At 40.7% G+C, this 22755-nt stretch overlaps 3 protein-coding genes across 3 annotated transcripts; 1 reads left to right on the forward strand and 2 right to left on the reverse strand.

Annotated features, from left to right (window-relative positions):
- Nucleotides 1-5218: 5218 nt before the first annotated feature.
- Nucleotides 5219-7563, reverse strand: s100v1 (S100 calcium binding protein V1). The gene is made up of 3 exons (XM_080858612.1): nucleotides 7442-7563; nucleotides 6193-6324; nucleotides 5219-5749 (listed from the first exon to the last, which is right to left on the reverse strand). Exons 1-3 carry the CDS (start codon nucleotides 7451-7453, stop codon nucleotides 5576-5578), a joined length of 318 nt encoding a protein of 105 aa, XP_080714738.1. The 5' UTR covers nucleotides 7454-7563; the 3' UTR covers nucleotides 5219-5575.
- Nucleotides 7564-8380: 817 nt separating this feature from the next.
- On the reverse strand, nucleotides 8381-15514 carry dcst2 (DC-STAMP domain containing 2; the record flags this gene model as incomplete). The annotated part of the gene is made up of 14 exons (XM_080857402.1): nucleotides 8381-8582; nucleotides 8739-8957; nucleotides 9336-9429; nucleotides 9519-9646; nucleotides 9757-9887; nucleotides 10306-10406; nucleotides 10827-10994; nucleotides 11270-11434; nucleotides 11669-11826; nucleotides 12091-12304; nucleotides 14055-14249; nucleotides 14646-14747; nucleotides 15079-15249; nucleotides 15373-15514. The coding sequence occupies 14 exons, from the start codon at nucleotides 15512-15514 to the stop codon at nucleotides 8381-8383; spliced, it is 2190 nt and encodes a 729-aa protein (XP_080713528.1).
- An 866-nt stretch (nucleotides 15515-16380) lies between these two features.
- On the forward strand, nucleotides 16381-22755 carry dcst1 (DC-STAMP domain containing 1; the record flags this gene model as incomplete). The annotated part of the gene is made up of 14 exons (XM_080858506.1): nucleotides 16381-16438; nucleotides 16546-16674; nucleotides 16894-17033; nucleotides 17122-17293; nucleotides 17415-17558; nucleotides 17828-17949; nucleotides 18329-18486; nucleotides 18609-18708; nucleotides 18919-19014; nucleotides 19234-19360; nucleotides 19644-19760; nucleotides 20146-20288; nucleotides 22058-22168; nucleotides 22522-22755. The coding sequence occupies 14 exons, from the start codon at nucleotides 16381-16383 to the stop codon at nucleotides 22753-22755; spliced, it is 1851 nt and encodes a 616-aa protein (XP_080714632.1).

Genomic DNA, 22755 nt, shown 5'->3' on the forward strand with positions numbered 1-22755 from the left:
TTCCTGCAAAGTCTGACGCGTCTTCACGGAAACAGCATTTCGAAAGCAACAACAGTTTTACTTCCGGTCACGGCCACGAGAACGCCCATTTTTGAAAGGTTATTTTGATTGACATGGATATTAAGGAACCCACACAGACGGATACTTCTGCGTAGAATTTAGGTTGGGCCTATAGGAATTTGTTTTGGTAGTTTGAAAGAGGAGGAGGGTGGGCACGACTGAACTAGTGCTACAAGAAAGAATAAGAGGTGAGCAGGCTGAACCATAGACATAGACATAGACATAGAATAAGAATAATCTATTCTATGTCTATGGGCTGAACAGCCATCAACGTGATTCATTAACATCTTCACTAACATTCCAGGGGCCCAGTGACTCTAGACTTCATGTAAACGGGGTCTAAGTATCCTAAACAAATGGAAGGGGTGTCAGCCAAAACCCCCAACCCCCCATAAATATGTATGAGAAAGCTACTCTGATACAGGAACTGCCACAATATCGGTTCACAGGAGAGGTTGTTAATCAGAGTCGGCTCACACTTACACATGAATAAATGTTAGTCTAATCCAAGCTGCCCTGATCACTTGGGAGAGATGTTTGTCACAAGGGGGGGATTTTTTTTTTAAGATTGGAGATTCATCTGACGGTTGTCATTATACAACCCAGATAGGGATGTCACAAGAATTGATGACAGTTCTGTTTTTTCATGACAGTTCTGTTTTTTCTGCAGTAGCCTACCATAGCCTGCAATTTTTCCGGACCTGACGGGGGCAGCATATACTTATATCAAAGTGTATCAAAGTGTGCTATTCAGCTATTTGATGGCAAAGAAAGAAGAACAACGCTTAGCACCATGGAACACTGATATATACAGTGCCCTCCACAATTATTGGCACCCTTTGTGAATACGGGCAAAACAGGCTATGAAAAAATGTGTCTTTGCTGTTTACCCACTTGGTCTTCCACTCAAAATATTCACAAAATTCTTACCTTTTCATTGAAATAAAATTATGGAAATAATTTACTTTTTTTGACAATAAATAAAATATTTTTCTCCAAAACATGGGTGCCACAATTATTGGCACCCCTAGAAAATCTTATAATTTAAAATCTAACTGAAGTATATTACCAGTCATGTTTTACATTTTTAAGTACACCTGTTTGATCAGGAACTCTTAAGTGGTCAACCATGACTTCCTGTCTCACTCGGGAATAAATATGAGGTGACACAGACAAAAAAAACCTTAGTCATTAATCAAGATGGGAAATACCAAAGAACCCAGTGTCGAAGTGCAACAAATAGTGGTTGAGCTGCAGAAATCCGGAAAAGGATATAAGAAAATATCTAAACGGTTAAAAATACCCATTTCCACAATCAGGGTAATAGTAAAGAAGTTCAGAGCGACAGGAGATGTAAGGAATCAGCCTGGTAGCTGTAAATTGACCCGACGCACCGTGAGGAGGATGGTTTGACTGGCAAGAGAATCTCCAAGGATCACAGCTGGAGAATTGCAGAAGTAAATTAAGTCCAGGGGTCAGAAACTCTCCAGAACTACCATCAGACGCCACCCACATCACCACAAGTTGTTTTGGAGGGTTGCCAGAAAAAAGCCTCTGCTGTCGATCAACAACAAACTAAAGTGCCTACAGTTTGCCAAATGTAAGTCAGACTTTCAATGGACCGAGTTATATGGTCAGATGTGACCAAAATAACGCTTTTTGGCAACAAACATCAAAGGTGGGTTTGGCGTAGACAGAAAGATAGCCGTACAGAAAAGCACCTCATACCCAATGTGAAGTATGGTGGCGGATCTTTGCTGTTGTGTGGCTGTTTTTGTTCCAAAGGCCCTGGACATCTTATAAGGATACATGTTATCATGGACTCCATCAAATACCAGCAGATATTAAATTAAAACCTAACAGCCGCTTTTAGGAAGCTTCAAATGGGCCGTGGTTGGATCTTCCAGCAGGACAATGATCCGAAGCACACCTCAAAATCAACACAAAAATTGTTCACCGACCGCAGAATAAAGGTTTTGCCATGGCCACAGTCCCCCGACCTAAACCCCATAGGAAATCTGTGGAAAGAGCTGAAGCCGAGTCTACAAGCGTTGACCTAAGGATCTGATGGCTCTGGAGAGATACTGTATGTAGAATGGTCTCAGATCCTGTGCCATGCGTTCACCAACTTCATCACACATTATAGAACAAGACTCAGAGCTGTTATCTTGGCAAAGGGAGGCTGCTCAAAACATAAAAATAATTGTGGCACACCTGTTTTGGAGAATAACATTTATTTAATGTCAACATTTTCTTTTTCTTTCAATAATTTTACTTCAATGAAAAGGTAGTTTTTTGTGAATATTTTGATTGAAGACCCAAGAGGATAAACAGCAAAGACATATTTTTTCATAGCCTGTTTTGGTCACATTCACTGAGGGTGCCAATAATTGTGGATGGCACTGTATAGATATATTAATATAAAAAGGTCTTTTAAATTCCTGCATGAACTATCAGTTTATAGGTGTGTGTGTGTGTGTGTGTGTGTGTGTGTGTGTGTGTGTGTGTATGTGTGTGTGTGTGTGTGTGTGTGTGTGTGTGTGTGTGTGTGTTAATAACCTACATTGTGTGTGTGTGCACACACAATGTGTGTGTGATTTAGGCTTATTTATTATTTCCATATTTGTTTTCATGTCTTGGCCGTGTACTGCAATTGACATGCTGTGGCATCATACATTGTTGATTGTAATTAAGCCTGGTATTGTTTGTTTTCAGTACTTGAAGGCTACATGCTACAGTTCTTGTAATGTTTTTAATAAGGGAGTGTATGTTGGAATTTATTCCTTTTTTTAAACTATGGTATTGAATTAGGTATCTAAACTGGATTTCACTGGTATTGGTATCGACTGCTAAATTGTGGCACCCCAAAATCCACAGCTTATTTAAACAAATAATGATTTAGCCAAAGCTATAACCAAATGTACATCAGGCAGCACCTTCCATTAGATTTTTTTTCTGGCATTTGCCAACAAACATTTACTAACTTTTCTTCAAACATGTTTTCATTGTAGAGTAGACTGTGAAATCAATTTGAAAAATTGGATGTCATGCAGCTCTCTGTTTTTTTTTTTTTTTTGCCTTATCGCAAAGAAGAGGCTACTAGTCTGGCACATTTCAAAAGAATTGCGATTATGGACGTATAATTATGCAATTATGGACGTCAGAGTTAGTTAAACCTTAATGTACAGTGGTGGCCAAAATTATTAGAACACTTGGCATATTCAAGGGGTTCAGTTGTTTTTAATGAATTGGCGATTAGAATACCCATTGAATGTATGAAATATCATTATGCTCTATAAACCATAGAATAGAGCAATCGTAAGGAGATTTAGGTAATTTTCCTTACAAAAAACAAGCTAGGAGAGAAGAAGCCAAATTACTTGCGTTATCATTGTCAGGTGTGATTGTGGTTAAATTGATGGTGATGCAAGAGTCTTAGGACACAGCTGTGTGATTCTTTTGAATGTTCAAGGCCTATCTTGCTCAATAAGTGATAGGTAACGTAAGGGTTTTGTCACTGAGGCCACACCACCAATTGGTATAAGTTCAAAGCCTCTAGAAGTAGTCTTGAAGCACATGTTGCTCTTTGAACATGGATAAGGTGAAGAAGGAGCTAATGAGTGAGCAACGGGTTTAAATAAAGGCCCTTTTTCATGCTGGCTAGTGTAACCGTTGCATAGCCAAGGACTTGAGATGCAGACCAAGCACTGTTAAGTACACTTCAGACTGCAATGACGCCACCAATTTACACCAGAACCGAAAGGGGAGAGGAAGAAAAAAAAAAAAATTCTCAGTCTTGAGGACCGAAGAAAGACCTCACGGTAACTGCGTGACGAGATCAACACCACAATGACTAATGGTGCAACAGTGTCTTCAAGAACTGTGCGTCGGAAACTGGGAGAATAAGGACTTGATGGCAGAATAGCAGCAAAGAAACCATTACTGAAAGAGTAAAATAGAGTGAAACGCCTGAAATTTGCAGAAGAACACAATTAAGTGTTGTGGACTGATGGGTCCAAGTTTGAACAGTTTGGCAACATGCAAAGAGTGTATGCTCGACGGAGGGAGGGGGAGAGGTATAAAATGAGTGTCTCTTGCCAACAGTTCAACACAGGGGGGAATATTACGGTGTGGGGTGCCATTTCAGCCTCAGAAACATGTGACTTAGTGAAAATTGATGGCATCATGGATAAGAAAGTATACCACAACATTCTGGTGAGGCACAGAATACCATCTGGGAGTCGTCTTATTGGGCCTGGATTTATTTTCAAAGAGGACAATGGCCCTAAACATTCTTCTAACTATTGCCAGAACTACCTGCGACAGAAGGAATCTGCTGGAACATTGAAAAATGATGGACTGGCCCCCTCAAAGTACGGACCTCAACCCCATTGAGCAAATTTGGAGCGAGTTGGAAAATAAACTGGACAGATCCATTGTACATCTAAAGGAAAGCCTTTGGCTTGAGTTGCAGAAGGCATGGGATAACATTAGTGTTGAAGTTCTCAGGAAATATATTGACACTTTGCCAGAGAGATGTGCTGCTGTAATTGCTGCAAAAGGTGGACATACCAAATAATATTAAAGTTAAAGGTGGATAAAAACAGTAGGATTCACTCACTCTGATATTTGTTGTGCTCATAGCACTCATCTGCATGTTTCATGAACATTATGAAATTAAATCTTGTTTTGGAGGCATAAATAGGTCAATGTTTTCAGATCTATCAGGTGTTCTAATAATTTTCGCCACCACTGTATATAAACCCTGTACGATGTTTGTGAAATGGCTTCATTCTCATCTTCGCGCTGTGAGTGAACCCAACAATTGTTGTTGAATAAATATAATTATCTACAACTCTGGAGCCCTGAGGTAACTGAGTGAATTTTCACCTAACAAGTTCTGAGTTCTGAGAACTCTCCTACTAAATAAAATTATAAAATGAATATACCCAAGCTTAAAATTATAAAATTCAACATAGCCTACCAACATCAAAATAAGAAAATTAAACATCAGTAATGTACGTATACACATTTCCAAAAGCCATTACAAAGTGCATTTAAATAAAAGGAATAGTTTTATTAAAATGACAAAATCATACCACACATAGGGATATGTCATACATACTCATACATGTTGTACATTATTATTATTAATATTATTATAATGATAATTTTGTTGTTAAAACATCTTAAAAATGTCATAGTAGAAACACAAATATGTTAACTGTAGCACCAGATAAAAGGATGACATAACCCTTGCACACTCATTTAAAGTGTTCTGTCAGGCCATTAAGGGATTTCGGAAAACAAGATGCAGAGTCCCTTTTTAGGAGAACAGTGGTGAAAATGTCAAAGGTTTTATGAAACTGAGTGAAGAATAGCAGTGTGTAATCGATATGAGGGAATAAGTGGCCAGGTCAGGTGTGCCAAACTAAAAACCACCTCACCTGGTTGGGCAGTTATAACTAAACATGGGGCTGATCGGTTTCAGAGACGCTTAAAATCACTTCCAGGCTCAGAGAAGCACACACTTCATACATTTAGTTGTTTTCTCAGTGCTTAGAAGGCCAAGCTGAGTGGTTGCCAGTTTGTCAATCAGTTTCCAAAAGTCTGAAAACTTGACTCCACCTCCATCCTCCACACCCATCTCCTGCAGAATCGTGCTCATGCCCTGGTCTTCACCTGAGGTCTGGGATCAAGAAATTACACCCATGTTTATTATGGCTGACTGGGAAGAATGCCCACTAACCGTTTACTACAGGTCTTAAGAATGCAATGATTTTCTGAATATGTTGTGTTTTGTTCTGTGGCGTGATGTTTAGGGTACTTCAAGTTCTTTACAACCTTAACTTCTAACACTCAGTTCCATTGGTGTCTGGTAGATCATTTTACACTACCTCTCTAGCTAAAGTACCAGTAAATGTAATGAAAATTACCATTTTAATAAAAATTAAAATACTACAATCGTACAGATATCTATACCAATAAAATATACAATGTTACAATAACTGCATGGTTTTTAACCAAAATACCTACTTTTCATATACTTTATCTGCCCTATACAATGACAAAAAGTCATAACATAGTCATAACACCATGATGAAATAAATCTAGGCTTGAGACAGTGCTTACCTTGGCCAGGTTTGGCAACTGACTGCTCAGAAGGCCCTGAAACTCGTCCACTTTCAGGGTGGGGCTGTTATCAGCTGAGGCATCGTGAAACTTGCTGACCAGTGTGTGAAGGGCCTGTTCCAAGTCTGAGTACTGAAGAGGTAGACCATTTTAATTTGAGTAAATAATTTCCATCCATACTCATATCAATCCCCAAAACAAGGACAATTCATTATTTTTTTTTATTTTGCAATATAAATGGCCATAATTATTGTAAATTGTTCTTGTGTATGCGACTAGCTTCTCACAACTTACAACTTCACACAGCTTGAAACAATCTGAAGATTGTTCTGTTTGAATAGTAAAGCTTTTACAAAACAGTTACAACCTACTTACACACAAAACGTACTCACTGATAATTCAGAGGCATAAAACCAGGAGGACGTGAGAAGTCACCACACCTGTGTCTTTCTATCTGTTGACACACTGCTGTGCAGTATTTACTTTAAAGGTGTTCCTTAGAAAACCGTTTGGCCAGTCATTTTCTTACCTTATTTAAACTAGGGCAAGAGTGGATTATCATGTCTGTTTGATTGTTACATTTAGGCCTACTATCAATTCAACTCCCGGCTGTTATTATATGGTGTAGTATTTGTATGCTTTGGTCGAGATATGTTGTTCCAGATATCCCATTCTATTCTACTCAGGTACTATCTCGTGCTGTCTATTAAAATACATTTTATATTTTCGTGAGAAGACACCAGTAGCTTAGCCTCCCACTTTAAGCATTTGCCTGCAGGGATTTGATTGATTCCCCGTGCTTTCCATTTATACGCACTGACGGCCACAGTGCAAATAGCTTTGGCTATGCACATCAAGAAATTTAAGAAGTAGACAATAGAATGAACACTCATCGGTGATCATTTAGTAAAGAATGGCGACATGAACGTTTTTCTCTGACTCATCGAAGATGTGCGAAATATTGCAAGTTACCTGTTCCAAATTTTAAGTTATGCGACAACGCAACAGGAGCAACTTATCGCACGAGAAGGCTAATAATTGCCGAGCATTAAGAGATGTGAGTAGTCGAGTTTATGTTTTGCGTTTAAATTCGGCGCATCATGGCGTTAAACTTAATGTTCCTGAAAACATCCTGATATTGATTGTTAACACCATTTTCCATGGTCCGCATACTTGGAACAGACATTTCCCCTATGATCCATCACACTGAAAACACAGCCAAAAGTTACAGTAACAAAAGTGCACCCACCTTAGTCGCCATTTGAATACGTTTTGCCGAGTCGAGAAGCAACCAGCACCTTGTTCAAAGTTCTGAGGAAGTATATTTTATAGGCTCTTTCCCTTTGGCGTTCAACAGCCCTTCCAACTCTGATCTTGAATCCTCCCACTGAAAGAATTGGATCCATCCCACCTTCCACGTCAGTCAATGAAATGCAAGAAACTATGCAAAGCAAATGCGCTACAGAATAGAGCGATTGCTACAACTTGCAATTGCGCAAGAGCAAGAGTTCGTATTTGCATTTAAATGCTTGTCTTATATTGATTATTCTAAGTTCTGAATTGGCATACTAAATTAAGGACTAGACGACGGGAAACTCGTGCTACTGATAGGCCTTGGGTTTACTACTATTATATGTCTGCTTTTGCAAAATTTGAACATTATTTTCACAATTCTTCTTGGAACACCCATTTTCTTTTACTATGGTGCGTGACACAACCTCTTAAACCTTTATCCTTTAACGGCTGAACATATTTTAAGCCCACTGTCAGAGTTCAAAACCACTTGTCCTGAACTTGAAGGAATGACTATTACGACGCTGTGGGCTCATAACATGCATTCCTGAAGCTGCTGTACGATGCAGGATAATGAACAAAAACCAAACTCGCTCACCCACATTCTATTTGTTAAGGGTACATTCCAAATGTAATTTGCTCTGTTTTAAAACTCTGCGGATGAAGCAATCTGTTTTTGCTGAAACTAGATAACAAAGCAGCTCTGACAATGAAAGGTAAAGCGTTTTCCCTTTAATTCAAGTCCAAATCTGTTCAAATGTCTATGACAGGCGTTCAAAAATAGGCTTTATTTACAAACAAATGAATACTTTGTCCTGGATTATGTACTGTTTGGAGCCTTGGAGGGAACGTCACTTTCTTGATACACTTATGAAACCAACCAAGCTTATAAGTGCTACTGTGAAGTAGAGCTTTGTACTACAACAGTGTTCAGGTGCATTTCTTCAGACTGACTTCTGTTCATGGAGTGTGCATTGGGAGGAAGAGTGTCACTTTCCCTCTGCTGAGTTTCTATAGCTTTAACAGATAAAATGTTGAGGAGAGACTTGGTGTTCCACTTGCTGGATTCTGGGTGCTGGTACGACATGTCTGGCTCACTTAAGACATGAGCACACATGAACAGATAGAGAGATAGAGAGAGGGAGAGAGAGAGAGAGAGAAAGAGAGAAGAGAGGACAGCATACATATTGTTCATAAGAATACATCAACTATATTGATTTACTTTGTAAGGCTTAAGTAACCGTTTCTTATACCTAGTATCAGATTCAGAGTCAAAGATGGCAGGACTGCTGTCACTGTTATCAGCGGTGTCCTCTGTCCCTTTACTCCTGTGCTGGCCAGTCACCGATTGTTTCCTTGTTGCCACGGAAATGCGCCTCTTCATCAGCCTCCGCCGGTCTCTCCTCTGGTTGATGTGAGGAGAGGTGAGAGCACTGGTCCAGAGGCTTACCTGCTGATCATCACTGGAGTCTCTGAGAGGGACACACACACACACACAAACACACACACACACAACCTTATGCATGCACATACACATACAAAATAAATACTAAATACAGATATTACAATAGCCAAATCATTTTGGTGTCTGTAAAGTATTCAAATACAAGGATTTAGGTAGCTTCATATAAAAGAAATTGGCATTTTTGTAGATCCAGTTGATCTTGATTGGTTTGTCTGCACACACTTAATGGTGACATACTGACTGAGTGACTAATGATGTGTATATTGATAATGATGATGTTGTGAGAAAGAACAGGTTGAGGCTGATGGAAATAAACTGATATTGGATTTTCATCTCCTCCCAACCCAGTCCACCCAGTGTTATGGCCTTCCCTGCCATAACTTACAGCTCTTCCTCACTGTCTTCCTGGAATGTCAGGGGCCCCATGCACACAGCACAGATGTTGTCCATACTCCTAAAGCACTGGAGGCAGTACAGGCCTAGGAGGAAAATAGGCCTCTCAATATGGTCCCCTTCACCATTAAAATAGTATGTGTTGTGTATGGCCTATGAAGGTGTTTTGAAATACCTTTGCACTGTGGGGTAGAACAGGCGTGGGTGTTAGGATCATCCTCGCCCTCCAACATCTTCCCACAAGCCATGCAGGATTGGTCAAAAGCCCCCAAAAATCTGGCCACCCTTGATCCACCCGGGAGACTGAGAGCAGACAAAAGGTAAACATGAGGCACCACGCCCACTGAGAAGTGGAAAAGTCTCTTTTACACGACAATCAAGGACTTAAGAAGACCTGTTTGTCTGAGTCTTACACCAAGGCCAGTGCTTGCAGGAAACCACTGGACTGTCCATCCTCCTTGCTCCTCGCCACAAACCTCAGCAAGTTCTTTTGGACAGTCAACCGCTGAGTCAGGATATGCTGATGCAAAGCATGGATCCTCTCCTGTGCCACAGGCAAGGGGTAAAACACACACACACACACACACACACACACACACACACACACACACACACACACACAAACACACACAAATGACAGTCTCTTGACACTCAAAATGAAACTATGCTGCCTTGTGTTTTCAGACAGACACCTCTGTGTCACAGTCATTGGCGGTTGCACCATTGACCTGCATTGCATGGATTCCCAGCATTGCTGAAATAACCTGCGTATACATGCCTTTAGCATTAACACAGAGGAGCTGTAGTCATACTGCTACAACTAAAGCATGCGCAAGAACATGTACACTCAGAACACAATCAAAAAACTATATATTTTTTGGTTTTTAGGTGGTCAAACATACTAAAATAACTGACAATAGTGGTGTTGAGTGGGGTAGATCAGAGCATGAGTGGTGACTTACCCTCTCCCGTTTGGGGTGGAAGTTGGCACAAATAAGCCTTCGTAAACGTTTGACATAGCTGCCGGCAACAACAATGAAAAGGGCGAGGCCATAAAGAGCTCCTGTAACAGAAGACAAGCAGGAAGATAATCCATGCAATGCATTTAACATTAAGTATCTGTCAGCTGCTAACACAACTTCAAAACAAGCCACCACTCAAGAAGTTGGATGTGTAAACTAAACAGATTAATTTCCTTTGGACAAGTTGGGACAGTTACACTGACTTTCATTTTCATATGTTATGTTTTGGTTCCTTTAGTCTCGTACATTTTTAATCTGTCACTCTGATTCGCTCTGCGTGAACTACGTTTATTTTCCTTTGCTGTGTAAACTACATATGTTCGTCATCAATCAATCTCAAACTCTGAACTGTGTGAAAGATTGGTACCCATATCTACCACTAGGTGTCACTGCTGTATAGTTACTTTATGGCCAACCAGCACATACAGCGTACGGCTGATACTATTCCAATGCTAGCCTACCTATGACCACATATCCTGTATATTCAGGCTCTCTGGGCTCCATGAGGCACTTCTTGCTTAGTATGGTGATGTTGCCTCTCTGCAGAATGTCAAAGGAGGACACGATATCCTTAAAGATGTCTGATGTGTAGCCTGAGCCATTTACTTCAACTGTGACCATTACAGGGGCTGAGGAAGAGGTGGTAATTAAAAGAAGAAAAAAAAACAGTTGCACAGTTCTACTGCTTAATAATATACTAATGTCCATACGTTTAAATGATATACATATTTAGATATACGCATACATAGAACATATGCTAGCCTGCCATTCTTGATGATAAATTGTTATTATCTTCACTTTAGCTTCTCCTTTACAGGTTGATAAAGGCCTCACCAGTGAAGTCCTCAGCATTTCATCAGATAATAGACCTGGGACTTTTATTAAGTCACGTCAACCTCATTACCTTTGGCAACGATCTCTCCCTTGGCCAGATGCTGGACTGTATCAAACACCCAGAACACAATGAGGTCCAGAGCCATAATGGCGCAGCCCACAGCAATGTGCCGAAGGACGGAGACCGTGCTGGTTATCGCTGATCTTCTCTCTCTGCCAGTCAGATGCAGAGACACTGCCAGAGAGATCATTAATGTTACTGTGTGGAGACTATATTACAACAGTATCATCATGTCCATACTAGTTTAGAGGTTTACTCTCTGACCCACTGAGTTTAGATCTGAACTTTATCAGCTTCGTCCATCAGGGCTTTCTCACTTCCCCCTTCACCATTTCTCTCCTCCCATCCTTCCCTTCTAACCTATTGTGTGTTTTGGAGTGGCTGCCCCGACACCTTCTGCACACTCACGTGGCTGGATGTAAGTGAGAGCCTCTCTCTGGCTCAGGGGCAGCAGGGTCGGCCTGCCCTCGCACAAGCGCCTCTGGTCCAGCTGGACGAACCGCTCTGTGATGTAGCTGTTGTCGAAGTCGTCGCACTTCAGGTAGCTGTTTTTGTACATGACCGCCCTTGACAAACCAAGATGTTCAACAAATGAGCAAACACAACATAGCTGGCATTTTATGGGTAGCCAAAAGTGCCACGTCACAGCAGGGGCTCTCTCTTCCTGCAGCGCTACAGTCATATTATAACACCAGTTTTAGCTAATGTTCTTCAGGCACATCGGTATATTAGAGCCAGGTGTGGCGGTCAGGGGAGGGATTGGCCTCCCCTAATTTAGCCTAAATGCCTTTTATCCTAGACTTTGGCTTTGGGCTGAACTAACCACTCACTGAATGTAAATGTAAACAAGGAGGAAGAGGCCAAGATAGGACAGAAGGCCTGAAAGCTTCTGAAAGAGGAATAGTTCTTCTGTGATTTCCTCCATGATTTTCTGTGACATCTCTTGCATCGATTTGCTGCTGTTGAGTTGCACGTCATAGTGCATCGAGGCCGATATGTTGAACTCAAACTGTTGTCTTAGTTTCTTAAATGCCTCCACAGTCACTAGAGGATAAACAAAGGCAACAACAGAGATCTACATTATCTACATTATATAATGATCAGAATGCCTTTAAATGCTGTGTGTAATTACACAGATTGACCACAAAATGAAATATTACGGCTCTTTTGTTCAATAAATAGTTTAATGCAATCTGAAAGCAGAGATGCCCTACTTACTGTCAGCAAGCTTTGTTTTGATGTGATCTGCAATATATGAAGGGATGATGCAGAAAAACTGACCAGCTGTGTGAAAAGGAAGACATGAGGTGCATGACTCACTAAAATAAAAAAGCTCACAAAAACATTTCACTTCTCACAATAAATGAATAACATTTAAATACATTAAATACCAGTAACTAAGTGACGTAAAGTCAACATCATGACGATTCCCTTTAAAGATGAGGTCCACAATTCTAATCCCATCCACATTTTGTCAAATTTAACTAATTGCTCTTTACAGTTCTCTAGCTGGTCGTTCAGTGTTTTATGCAAAAAAAACCTCTGGTGTTCTTACACAGACCTGGCTCTTTAAATAAGACAAACATAGCCATAAACAATCCCAGCCAATCAACATGGTGCTTCAGCAGTACGGAAGGGTGGGGTGTAATTTGATTGGCTGTTGAGCTCAAATATGAACAACCTTTCGCAAAACCTAAATGTGGACTCTAGTCTTTTCCCCCTTTTTGGTCATAATATACTTTCAAATGAGTGCTTTCTCAATGCTAGACTAGCCTCTAGCTATGATGAAACATACCAGGAAGTTTATGATTATTTAAATAATATCTCTTTCCCTGTGGTTCAGTGGTATTATTCTTAAGTATATAATACAAAACATTGCATGACGACACACACACTAGTAAAAGGTAGGCAACAACACTTCCAGTGAAATGATTTAAGATCTCAGTTTATCATTTCTCTCATGTCATGCCTGGCCCTGGCTCCATTCTGAGGTCATGTTTGGATTGAGAAGCCAGAAAAGTGCTGGTCAGGCTGACCTAAGAGCACTGGCGGATATCAAACAATAATTCATTTGAAATGAAAACAAAGGAGGAAGTGAGTGAGTCATGGGCACCCAGCACAGGAGTGTCAGTGGAAAACCTCTGAAAGTGCTGCTCACACACTTTCTGTGGACAGACCATGACCGAAAATGTCTTTTAACTTCTAGAGGACACTGATGGCAACTTTACACACTAAAGTGGTAAAAATGGTAATTGATGACAGGAACATTTATCCAAAAGTAATGCTGCTGCTGGTTGCAATGAGTCTTTTTGATAGTTAAAACGTTTTCAGTGGCAGTAAAATTCTAAGGTGGATTTCCATAGCCATCTTGAAAAGATGGTGAGGGGGTTGGGGTACACTCAGAAGACAAAAGCCTATTGTGAGACAGGGGATGTAGCTCAGTGGTAGAGCGCATGCTTCGCATGTATGAGGTCCCGGGTTCAATCCCCGGCATCTCCAGTCGGGCTTTGCCATTTTAAATAGGAAAAACTGGTCCAAGCTAGCTATGTCTGTCTGGTAATTACCTGATCAACATAAACACATGCTTGGACTCTTCACTAATGACTCTTCAACCAACTTTGCCCCATGAGTTGCTGTATGTTGGTGTTACTACTTATCAGAAGCACAACACAGAGCTTGCAGAGCAGACAATATCTGTTTGAGATACTAACAAACAATTGCAGACCCAAATCAAGCAGATGCTTGGGCTCTTTAGAGGCAGGAGGGCTGGGATACTCATTATTTAAAAACAGACCTTTGGCAAGATGGCAAAGAGGCCTGAAGCCATCCACGATGTAGCACAGGAAGGAGAACACAGAGAGCTGCTCCCTGCAGTCATCGCGAGCCTCGTCAAACAGCTGGTTGCATCTCTTGAACGGTGTGCCGAGTTTGTCATTGCAAACATCTCCAATTCCAGCTAGGAAATGTAACACATTCCTCAGGCTTCGAGCTGAAACAACAGATAGTCATTAGTACAATGACATATTTTCTTTCTCAGAAATAGGGTATGCACTATGCAAGCACATATAGCAAAAGATAGATAATACAGCATACATATATACATATATATTTCACATTTATTACTATGGACAAAAGGTATATCTAAGTTGGGCAGTTAAATAAAAACATTTAGTCCTGGAACAAATTAAATTTGTTTCACAGTTTGAATGGAACTTTGTTTGTTCTTCTTTTTTTTTAATCGGCCAAAAGTTCCACATGCGTCAACATTTGGCATACACTTCAGGTCCCTGAGCAGATTAAAGCACTTCAACATTTGAGCACTTGAAATGTAACAAATAAGCCCCCTCTAGTATGAATATCTATCTGCCCACTCTTTGTGACTCACCGATGTGCTGAACTGACTCAGTGAGAGACATAATAAAGTTCTGCACTCTTCCTGCCAGCGAGTATGCATTCCTTGCCACCTCCTTAACCTTTTTTAACACAGCTGAAGAAAAGAAAAAAAATGTCAAGAAGTGTATTTACAAGTTAATTATAAAATTGAAATAGAAAATACTCCTCATTCCTACCCCCAACAGATACACAGACTAAAGGCACAATAACACCCCTGTCTGATATGTACTGTCTATCTGAACGCAAAGTGCCAATTACAAACACGGAAGCCAAGTAATTTAGTTAGGTTTGTAAATTTGGTTTGTTTATGATGTGCACAGCAGCCATGGTAAGAGTTCTTAGACACCTTGAGTTGTGATCTACAGTTGATGGGTTGTGGGCTGCCTTTCGCAAATTGAACAGGCATACATTTATGTGAGACTCACGGAGCAGAGGTGTCGCTGCGCGCTCCATCAGTTCCTGAGTTTGGTTCATGGCCAACTCGGCTCCGCACACAACACTGTCCGCCGCACGGTCAAAGTTCTCCATCGTGTTGCTCATGGGGCCTTGGACGACCATCGAGAAGGCGAGGAACAGCAAGACGTTTTTCCCGTTTTCTAAAAATGTGAAGAGATTGAAATTACGATTTCTGTTGGTTTGGTGGCCTTAATGCACACTGTAATTGGAATTAACAGCAAAAAACAATAGACTCATTACAAAATGCAGGATTATAAACTTACTTGAACACAGAGTCGGTAGCATCAGCATGACATTAGCCCTTATGCCCTTAGATAGGCCCATGCCAAATGCGGCAAGAGCAGCAATGACTACTGTACTGATAATGCTGTACAACAGACCGTGATTTTGCAAAAACAACGCCATCATGCCATAAACCGAGGCTAGGAGTAAGCCGACCAAGAAACTACGAATACTGCGCTTCACTTTTTTGAATGACGATTCGTGAGATCCACGGTCTCGCGGCTTGTAAGCTTGTATTCTATGAGTCATGATGCCGTTCGTCTCAGTAGCGCGATAACCCTGCAGACTTCTATCGCCAATCAACCAACGAACATATTAACATTTTCTTCCATATTGGATTGGTGTGTTGCAGTGGCGTGGATCAGTCTAGAACAGTTTTGTCTTAAAAGTAACAGAACACCTGCAAAGTGTTTGTGACGCCATCAGCAATTCTGCAGGTCCTACCACAAATCTAGCACCAAATCTGATGCATGTGCTTCTAGTGCTTTCAGGTGCCAACAGTACGTGGTTCAGTGGTTCAGGTTTCTGAGCCATACAGTGGTGTTCCTTCATGTCTTCTTCCTGACACTGGCAAACCGTGAGATACAATGGGATCCACACTGGTTGACCTTCTACATACCAAAAAACGAAAACCACCTCACTCAAGTGAGAATGCATTGCTCCGCTACACAGTACAGTTAGGCCAACCACCTGTTAGACACCATGCAAGCGTGAATAGCACATGACGATTATAATTAGGCTTATTGATATTTTTTTCTGACAGCCATCGAAAAAATCTGCGAGAGGATCCTTCCCGGTTTCGCTCTGAGTTTCATGTTTAGTCCAGCTCACGAGTTTCCACGGGCTCGGCAACTGTTTGGTGCAATATTTGGAATCGTCAGTGGTGCAGGCAAGCATGCTTTAAAGTGAACATAGATTTTTGAGAGAAGCCCTATATTTTGATTTAACACACTATGACTGTTTCCTTCTTAGGGTTATATCTGGGTCTGATGCACAACATTGTGATGACCCTCAGTCAAAGATTAATTGTTGGCTATGTGTTTGTTGGTGAGTTGCCTAGTTTTTTTTTTTGTTTTCAAATAGTAAGACACCACTAAACATATCACAGGCTTATATTCTGGTTTAGTAAGGCTAACTTTATTGTGAATTTTCAGGTGTGTGCATTCTGGGTGGAATGTTTTCCACACGCTTCCGTTGCTCAGTCCTCCTGATGTTCCCCAGCATCCTTGGTTCTCACGGAAGGGCTTATCTCATGCTGTTTGTCGTCTTTGGTCTTTATCAAGGTAAATTATTAATTTTAAGTGTAGCCTACTGTAATTGCGCAGGCTCAAGAAATAAAATGCATCCCTGTTTTTCTTTTCATCCCCTTGGATTTGTTTCACAGTTTATACAGTTCTTGATCCAGGGGACTGCATGGGTGAAATCTTCATTGAACATTATTCAGTGTTATCACTCAAGATAACTGACTTATTGACAACTCTGCGTGAATTCCATTCTGACAGGGCCAATCTCCAACATTCCTCGCAACATTCAGAATGTGGCTTACTCCATGGGTTGTAATATGGACTTGCAGATTCGACACAGCAAAGTTATGTGGAGAGTAGTGATGGACCCATTCGTTCAAGTTGTCCAGGAGATTGTGGTATGTGTACTAAAACAGAAAACCTGCATTGTTCATGTACTATCCAGTTGGTTAATGATCCACTGTTAAGGCATTATATACATTTTAGGACGACACTGGAGAGCTTCAGAGCGAAGTCAAGAACATTACTAAAAACTTCCAGAGCATCAGAGATGAGGTGATGGGACGGTATGGGTACAACAACTTTGAACAGGATTTGGTCACCACGGGCAACAGTACTCAGGAAGTCTTTGCTGCCAAAACAATGATGCGCTGTGACTGTGAGTGCCAGAGTTCAGCACTGTAATAATGACATGGGCATGTAACAAATCATTTGCCTTAAGTCTTAAGTACAGGATGTTGTGACAACTATAACAACTGCAATTATGGTGGTTGTGGCAGATGTGGTGGAACAGGGAATAGAACGCTGCCGGGACTGGTTTGACGTCAAGTGGCAAGAGTGCATGGATACCATTGCTGTCCCTCTCATCAATCACCTGCTCTGTCTGCCAATGAAATTTGAGATTCTCTGTGATGTCATGAAAGGTAAGAGCCCAGAAGTTGATTGTTTAAATGAAACATCTCATGAATCAAGGCTCACTGTAGGTTCCCTCACAATTGCAGGAGTACATTAAGTCAATCATATATTCATTTGTATATAATTCCATTTGTATATCCATGAATCAGTTAAATGAATTCCACTTTTTTCTTTACTGCTTGAATATTGCCTGTACCCTTTGAAACGGTAGGTTATTATTATTTGGTGTTAGTTCTTTACATGGTGATTAACATCAGGTGTGTTGTTATCTTCTTAGTCATGACACCTTGGTGCAGAGATGAAATTCCTGTGGAGGGAAACTTTGGGCAGACCTTTGACAAGCTCAATTTGTCCATAGACAAACTTGGAGCAGAGTTCACCACTAATGTGATCCTCCAGGTCCAATACATTTCCTCTCTCATACCTACTGTGATTGCAGTATATCCGCTTACCTGCCTCTTGTTGTTTATACTGTGTGTTATCTTGCATAATCCCCTGTATGTAATCCATAAGCATCAGTTGATGAGAGGCTAGATTACAGTTAAATCAGCACATTACTGTGGGACAAACAAAGCTACTGAATAGTTTTCACATCCTGGGATTTAAGATTGCAAAATATTTAACTGTAACATAGTCATAATATTTATTTTGATCAAAATAATTAAGGCTATACAATTGCTTGTGATATCAGATAGATGTATCAATGCTTTATCATTTTTACTAAATTAAAGAACACACAGATATTTACCAACACTTCTCCCATATTTTTTGTGCATAGAAAGTTGAGCAGCAATCGGTTTTTGGCCTGTCCATGCTTCAGGAAGATTTCTCCACAGAACTCAGCAAAACATTTGAGGAGAAGAAGGCTGTTGTTGACCAGCTGTTGGAATTAGTCCATGTCCTTTTGTCCTTTGCCTTCGTTGCTGTGTTTGTTTCGTGAGTTTCACGTTTCTATTGTATGGCTGAATTAAACTACCATAATTATGAAGAGACGACTGCAGCATAAATGTTCAATCAGAGCAACATTCATGTTCTCCTATTTTTCAATATCCACAAAGTGCCTTTGGATATGCAAGACAGTACTGCCAGGATATTCGCTTCGACAATATTTACATTACAACATACTTCAGGCAGATTGATGCACGCAGGAGAAAAACCGTAAGGATGCCAGTTGTTTGTCCCATATTCCAGATTGATGTCATCATATTCTTTTCCACGGAAGTAAACTTTTGTCAAGATATAGTAATTGTCAAAGAAATGTAGTGGCCAAGTAATACATTAATTTTGTTTTCATATATGGAAACAACTCCATGTGCGCAACATGTCTGTATGACTGAAGGTTTTTGAGAAGTTAAACTGCTGTTCTAGGGTAAGAGGTATATGTTACCTCTGAAGAAGGCCGAGCAGAAACACTTCATCCACCCATGGAGCTTCTCCATCCACCCCAGCGAGCTCAAACTTGTGGTTTGTCCCCTCAGAGTTCCACACTTTCTTAGTTTTTCATATTTTGGTTTGCTTGAATGACAGCACCTGCATATCACTGCTGCCCAACCTCTCAAATGCATACTAATTTAGAAGATATGACGAAATATAGTTTCAGGCCTATCAAGCATTTTCAGTGAGAAATATAGATGACACATGGTGATAAATGGTAAATGATAGTGACTATAACTCTGTCTACAGGTGGTGGGCCTGCTGCAGGTGCTGTCTCTCACCCTCTTCACCTGTGTGCTACTGGCTGTGGACTGGATCCTGTATCATATCTTTGACATCATCCGTAGACACTCATTCACAGAGTATACTTTCTCCAGTGAGTAGGGCTCGTTTCTGGTCTGACAATATATAATAGACCTGATATTATTACAATATACCGAATAGACTTGACATTATTACAATATATGGAATAGACTATGTTTATGAGTGCATATATATTATTCATACATTCTCACTTTTCCAACACAATACCAGCTGGATCTACTACATGACAGAACAGGCTAGATCCCCTTTTTGAAAAGATTTGACAAATAGTATAAATTGGCATGTAGATTATAAAAGATGACTCTTTTCTAATGGGATAGTTATAAACCCCTCAGGTCATCACCACATAGATATTGATGTTGGTGGGGAGTCCATACTGGCGAATATCCTGCGGAAGACAATTGGCGCTTTCAACACCTCCTCCAGTGTGGATATGCAGTCCAGTAACCAGCGTAGGTGGCCTTGTGTTATGTCTTTTTATGGGACTCTATATCAGCTGAGTCCAGTGGAGTTCTAATTCTGTACATCCTGTTATTTGCCATTATAAATAAAACCAATGACACTGTTTTGACAGTGAAACTCAGCAATTGAATTGGCAGGCAAGCTGTCACTGCATCTGCTGGTGTCAGAAACACGACATAAGATTTGCAAATATGAATGCATAGTATATCCAGAAAACGTTCTCTAGTCACTTGTTGACTCGACAGGACCTGTATACTGATCCATTTCATGATTTTTTTTCTACCTGTCACTATTATAACAGAAATTCAGTCAGGTGGACTTCATTCTTCAGTTTTGTTCTGTGTCAGTGGAGCTGAAATGTACTCATGTCCGCAGACTGTCTGCCCCAGCCTCATGCCCTGACCTGGGAGGAGTACATGTGGAGTATTGTCCCTCTCCTCATAATGGCCCTCATGTGCTGCCTGCAGGTGTACAGCAACCGACTGCGCCGGGTCATCGCAGCCTTCTATTTCCCCAAGGTGAGAGAGTTACGCACGTATGTTAGCTACAAAGTAATTTACATTTACATAACATAGCTTTTATCCCAAATAAAAACAAACACCTTTAACCAAAATCTTACATAATACAACAATATGTTGTTGCTTCCTGTTGGACAAATGGGGCTCACATTTGATATGGGGTGTAAATTGCATCTTAATCATCAATGATTTACTCTCACTACCTGTGTATGGATTCAAAATAGCTGGCTGCTAGATCAAACTAAAGTGACAGTGTTGTTGTAGGATCCTGTAATTTACACCAACTATGATTGTATGTACATGTATATATACACATATATATGACTAACAGAACTGGCCACATGAAATATGAATGAACACAGATGTGGCAGAAAATCCATAAGGCCTCCATTTCACAGATCACAGATTTTAACCTCATTGTCCCTAAACAAACATTTCATTCCACTTAGTAAAATTACTTTTCTGTCCTTTAGGATACGATGACATTTTCCAACACATTACAATAGATGCTGCTGCTGTGGCTATGTTTCCCATGTTTTTGATGTGCCTTTCGTTAGAGGTTGTTAAAAGCAACGGCTGCTTTCTCAGATGGATATGTTGGCACGCTTCCCGGCCAACGCATGTTTATCAAGCCTGCCTTTCCAACAGCAGAATATTTATTATGGTGTAACCTTTTTAGTCCTGGCACAGGAAAGTCTGAACAAATACAGAAAAGTCCTTTGCATCCCTCTTGATGAAAACAAACAAAAACAGTCAAAAAATGTTGTGTAATGTGATTTTTTTTATGAAGATATGATTTACTGTAGCTATGAGAAAACAAACATAGGATTAATTTAGATTTTCTTCTCACAGATATTTTATTCAACATACATTTGGGAACTGCCGTAGAAAGTAGCATACAAAGCAAACACTTTTTTTCTGGATAAATCCACTTTGTGTCGAGCAATTTAGCACACTTTGTAGTGGCCACTTAATCTAACTTACTCATAATGAAGAAAAATGATTTACACTTCTATACAGACACAATTCACTAAGTCCTCCATTTGTAACACTGCCAAGAATACCACAAAATAATATTAAAACCATTGCATAACAAGGAAAAAGAAAATATTACATTTCGCCCTGCACCTCTGGGTGAAATGTACATATTCATGGGGTGAGTGGGGGGGGATGGATTTCTCCAATCCTTTAAGAAATGCATTTTCTTCCTCAGCATCCAGCAAAGTAGCACTGAGCTGAGAAGGGCTTACTGTAATAGCATTAAACCAACAGTATTCTGTGTAGACCTTGCCGGTGTATGCCGGCGTGTGTGTGCGCACGTGTTTGCTCTGAAGGCGAGGGGAGGGGGGGGGGGGGGATTACCCTTGCCTCTGTCATGCCTTCGTCCTGAATCAGCGTGTGTGTCATTACTGTTCTTACCAGTATTCCATTCATGCAGTTTTCTGTGGAGGATTACCCATAGCTCAAGTGTGATAATAACGCAGCTGAAATGCACAAAGAGGGCCACACAAGAGTGTGTGCCTTTAGCTTTGGTTCAGTTGCAGCTGTCTTAACCTGCTTCAGGGAGATTATGTGGCTGTCATCTCAGTGAAATCAAAAAGGTGGAAAGAAAACTTGGTCTGGGACACTGATACCATATGTAAAGTTATAAACAGTCACATAGAGCGTACTGCTAACCACTGTCATACTGTTTAGCATCATACATTTCTCTGAAATCTAATGTCTGTCCATTTCTGTGTGCTCTGTGTATTGGATGTCTTCATGCTTAGAGAGAGAAGAGGCGAATTCTATTCCTCTACAACCTGCAGATACAGAAACGCATGATGTTTGTCAACATCCAGCGCAGAAAGCTAATGACTGCACGAAGGTCACAGATGTCTGTGAGTGTCCAGAACTTTTGATGTGATACCTTGGTACAGCAAGTCTTGCCATTCATAATTCTGTGGGGCAGTGGCTTAGTCGTGTGTGGCCTGCTCCAGGAAATTCAGAACTTCAAAAATAGACAAGATTTGAAAATCATAGTCAGAGCATGGAATTGATCATGTACCATGGTACCATGGTATGTAAATCAGTGTCCAATGATTTGGAAGTGTAACTTTTCCAGAAAAGGTGAGGACATAAAGTGTTCTCGGGAAAGGTTCTCGGGAAAGGAAGGTCAACATAGCCCCAAAAGTTATTTCTAAGTTTGATTTCCATCCTTCCTCCTGATTTTACATCCCTTCCCTCTTCTCAGATATTCTCAGTGCTGATTGTCCAGATAAAGCGATTTGGCCTGAAGTGGTGCTGTGTGTGTGGAGAGCGTCAGAGGAGAGGGCAGGGGATGGACTGCCCTGGGCCTGGTTGTGGAGTGGTCTACTGCCCTCAGTGCTGGAGAGACCTGGACCAGTTCTGTTATGCCTGTGCTCCATGCAGACAGCATGACCCATTGGACAGTGGCAACGATACAGATGTTTATTATGTTGACTAG

Source organism: Sprattus sprattus (assembly GCF_963457725.1).
Source record: "Sprattus sprattus genome assembly, chromosome: 19".
NCBI lineage: Eukaryota > Metazoa > Chordata > Actinopteri > Clupeiformes > Clupeidae > Sprattus > Sprattus sprattus.

Coding starts and splice junctions, on each gene's coding strand:
- s100v1 (XM_080858612.1), bottom strand. Junction 5,750..6,192: donor AGTTGCCAAACCTGGCCAAG/GTAAGCACTGTC, acceptor TCTTGATCCCAG/ACCTCAGGTGAAGACCAGGG.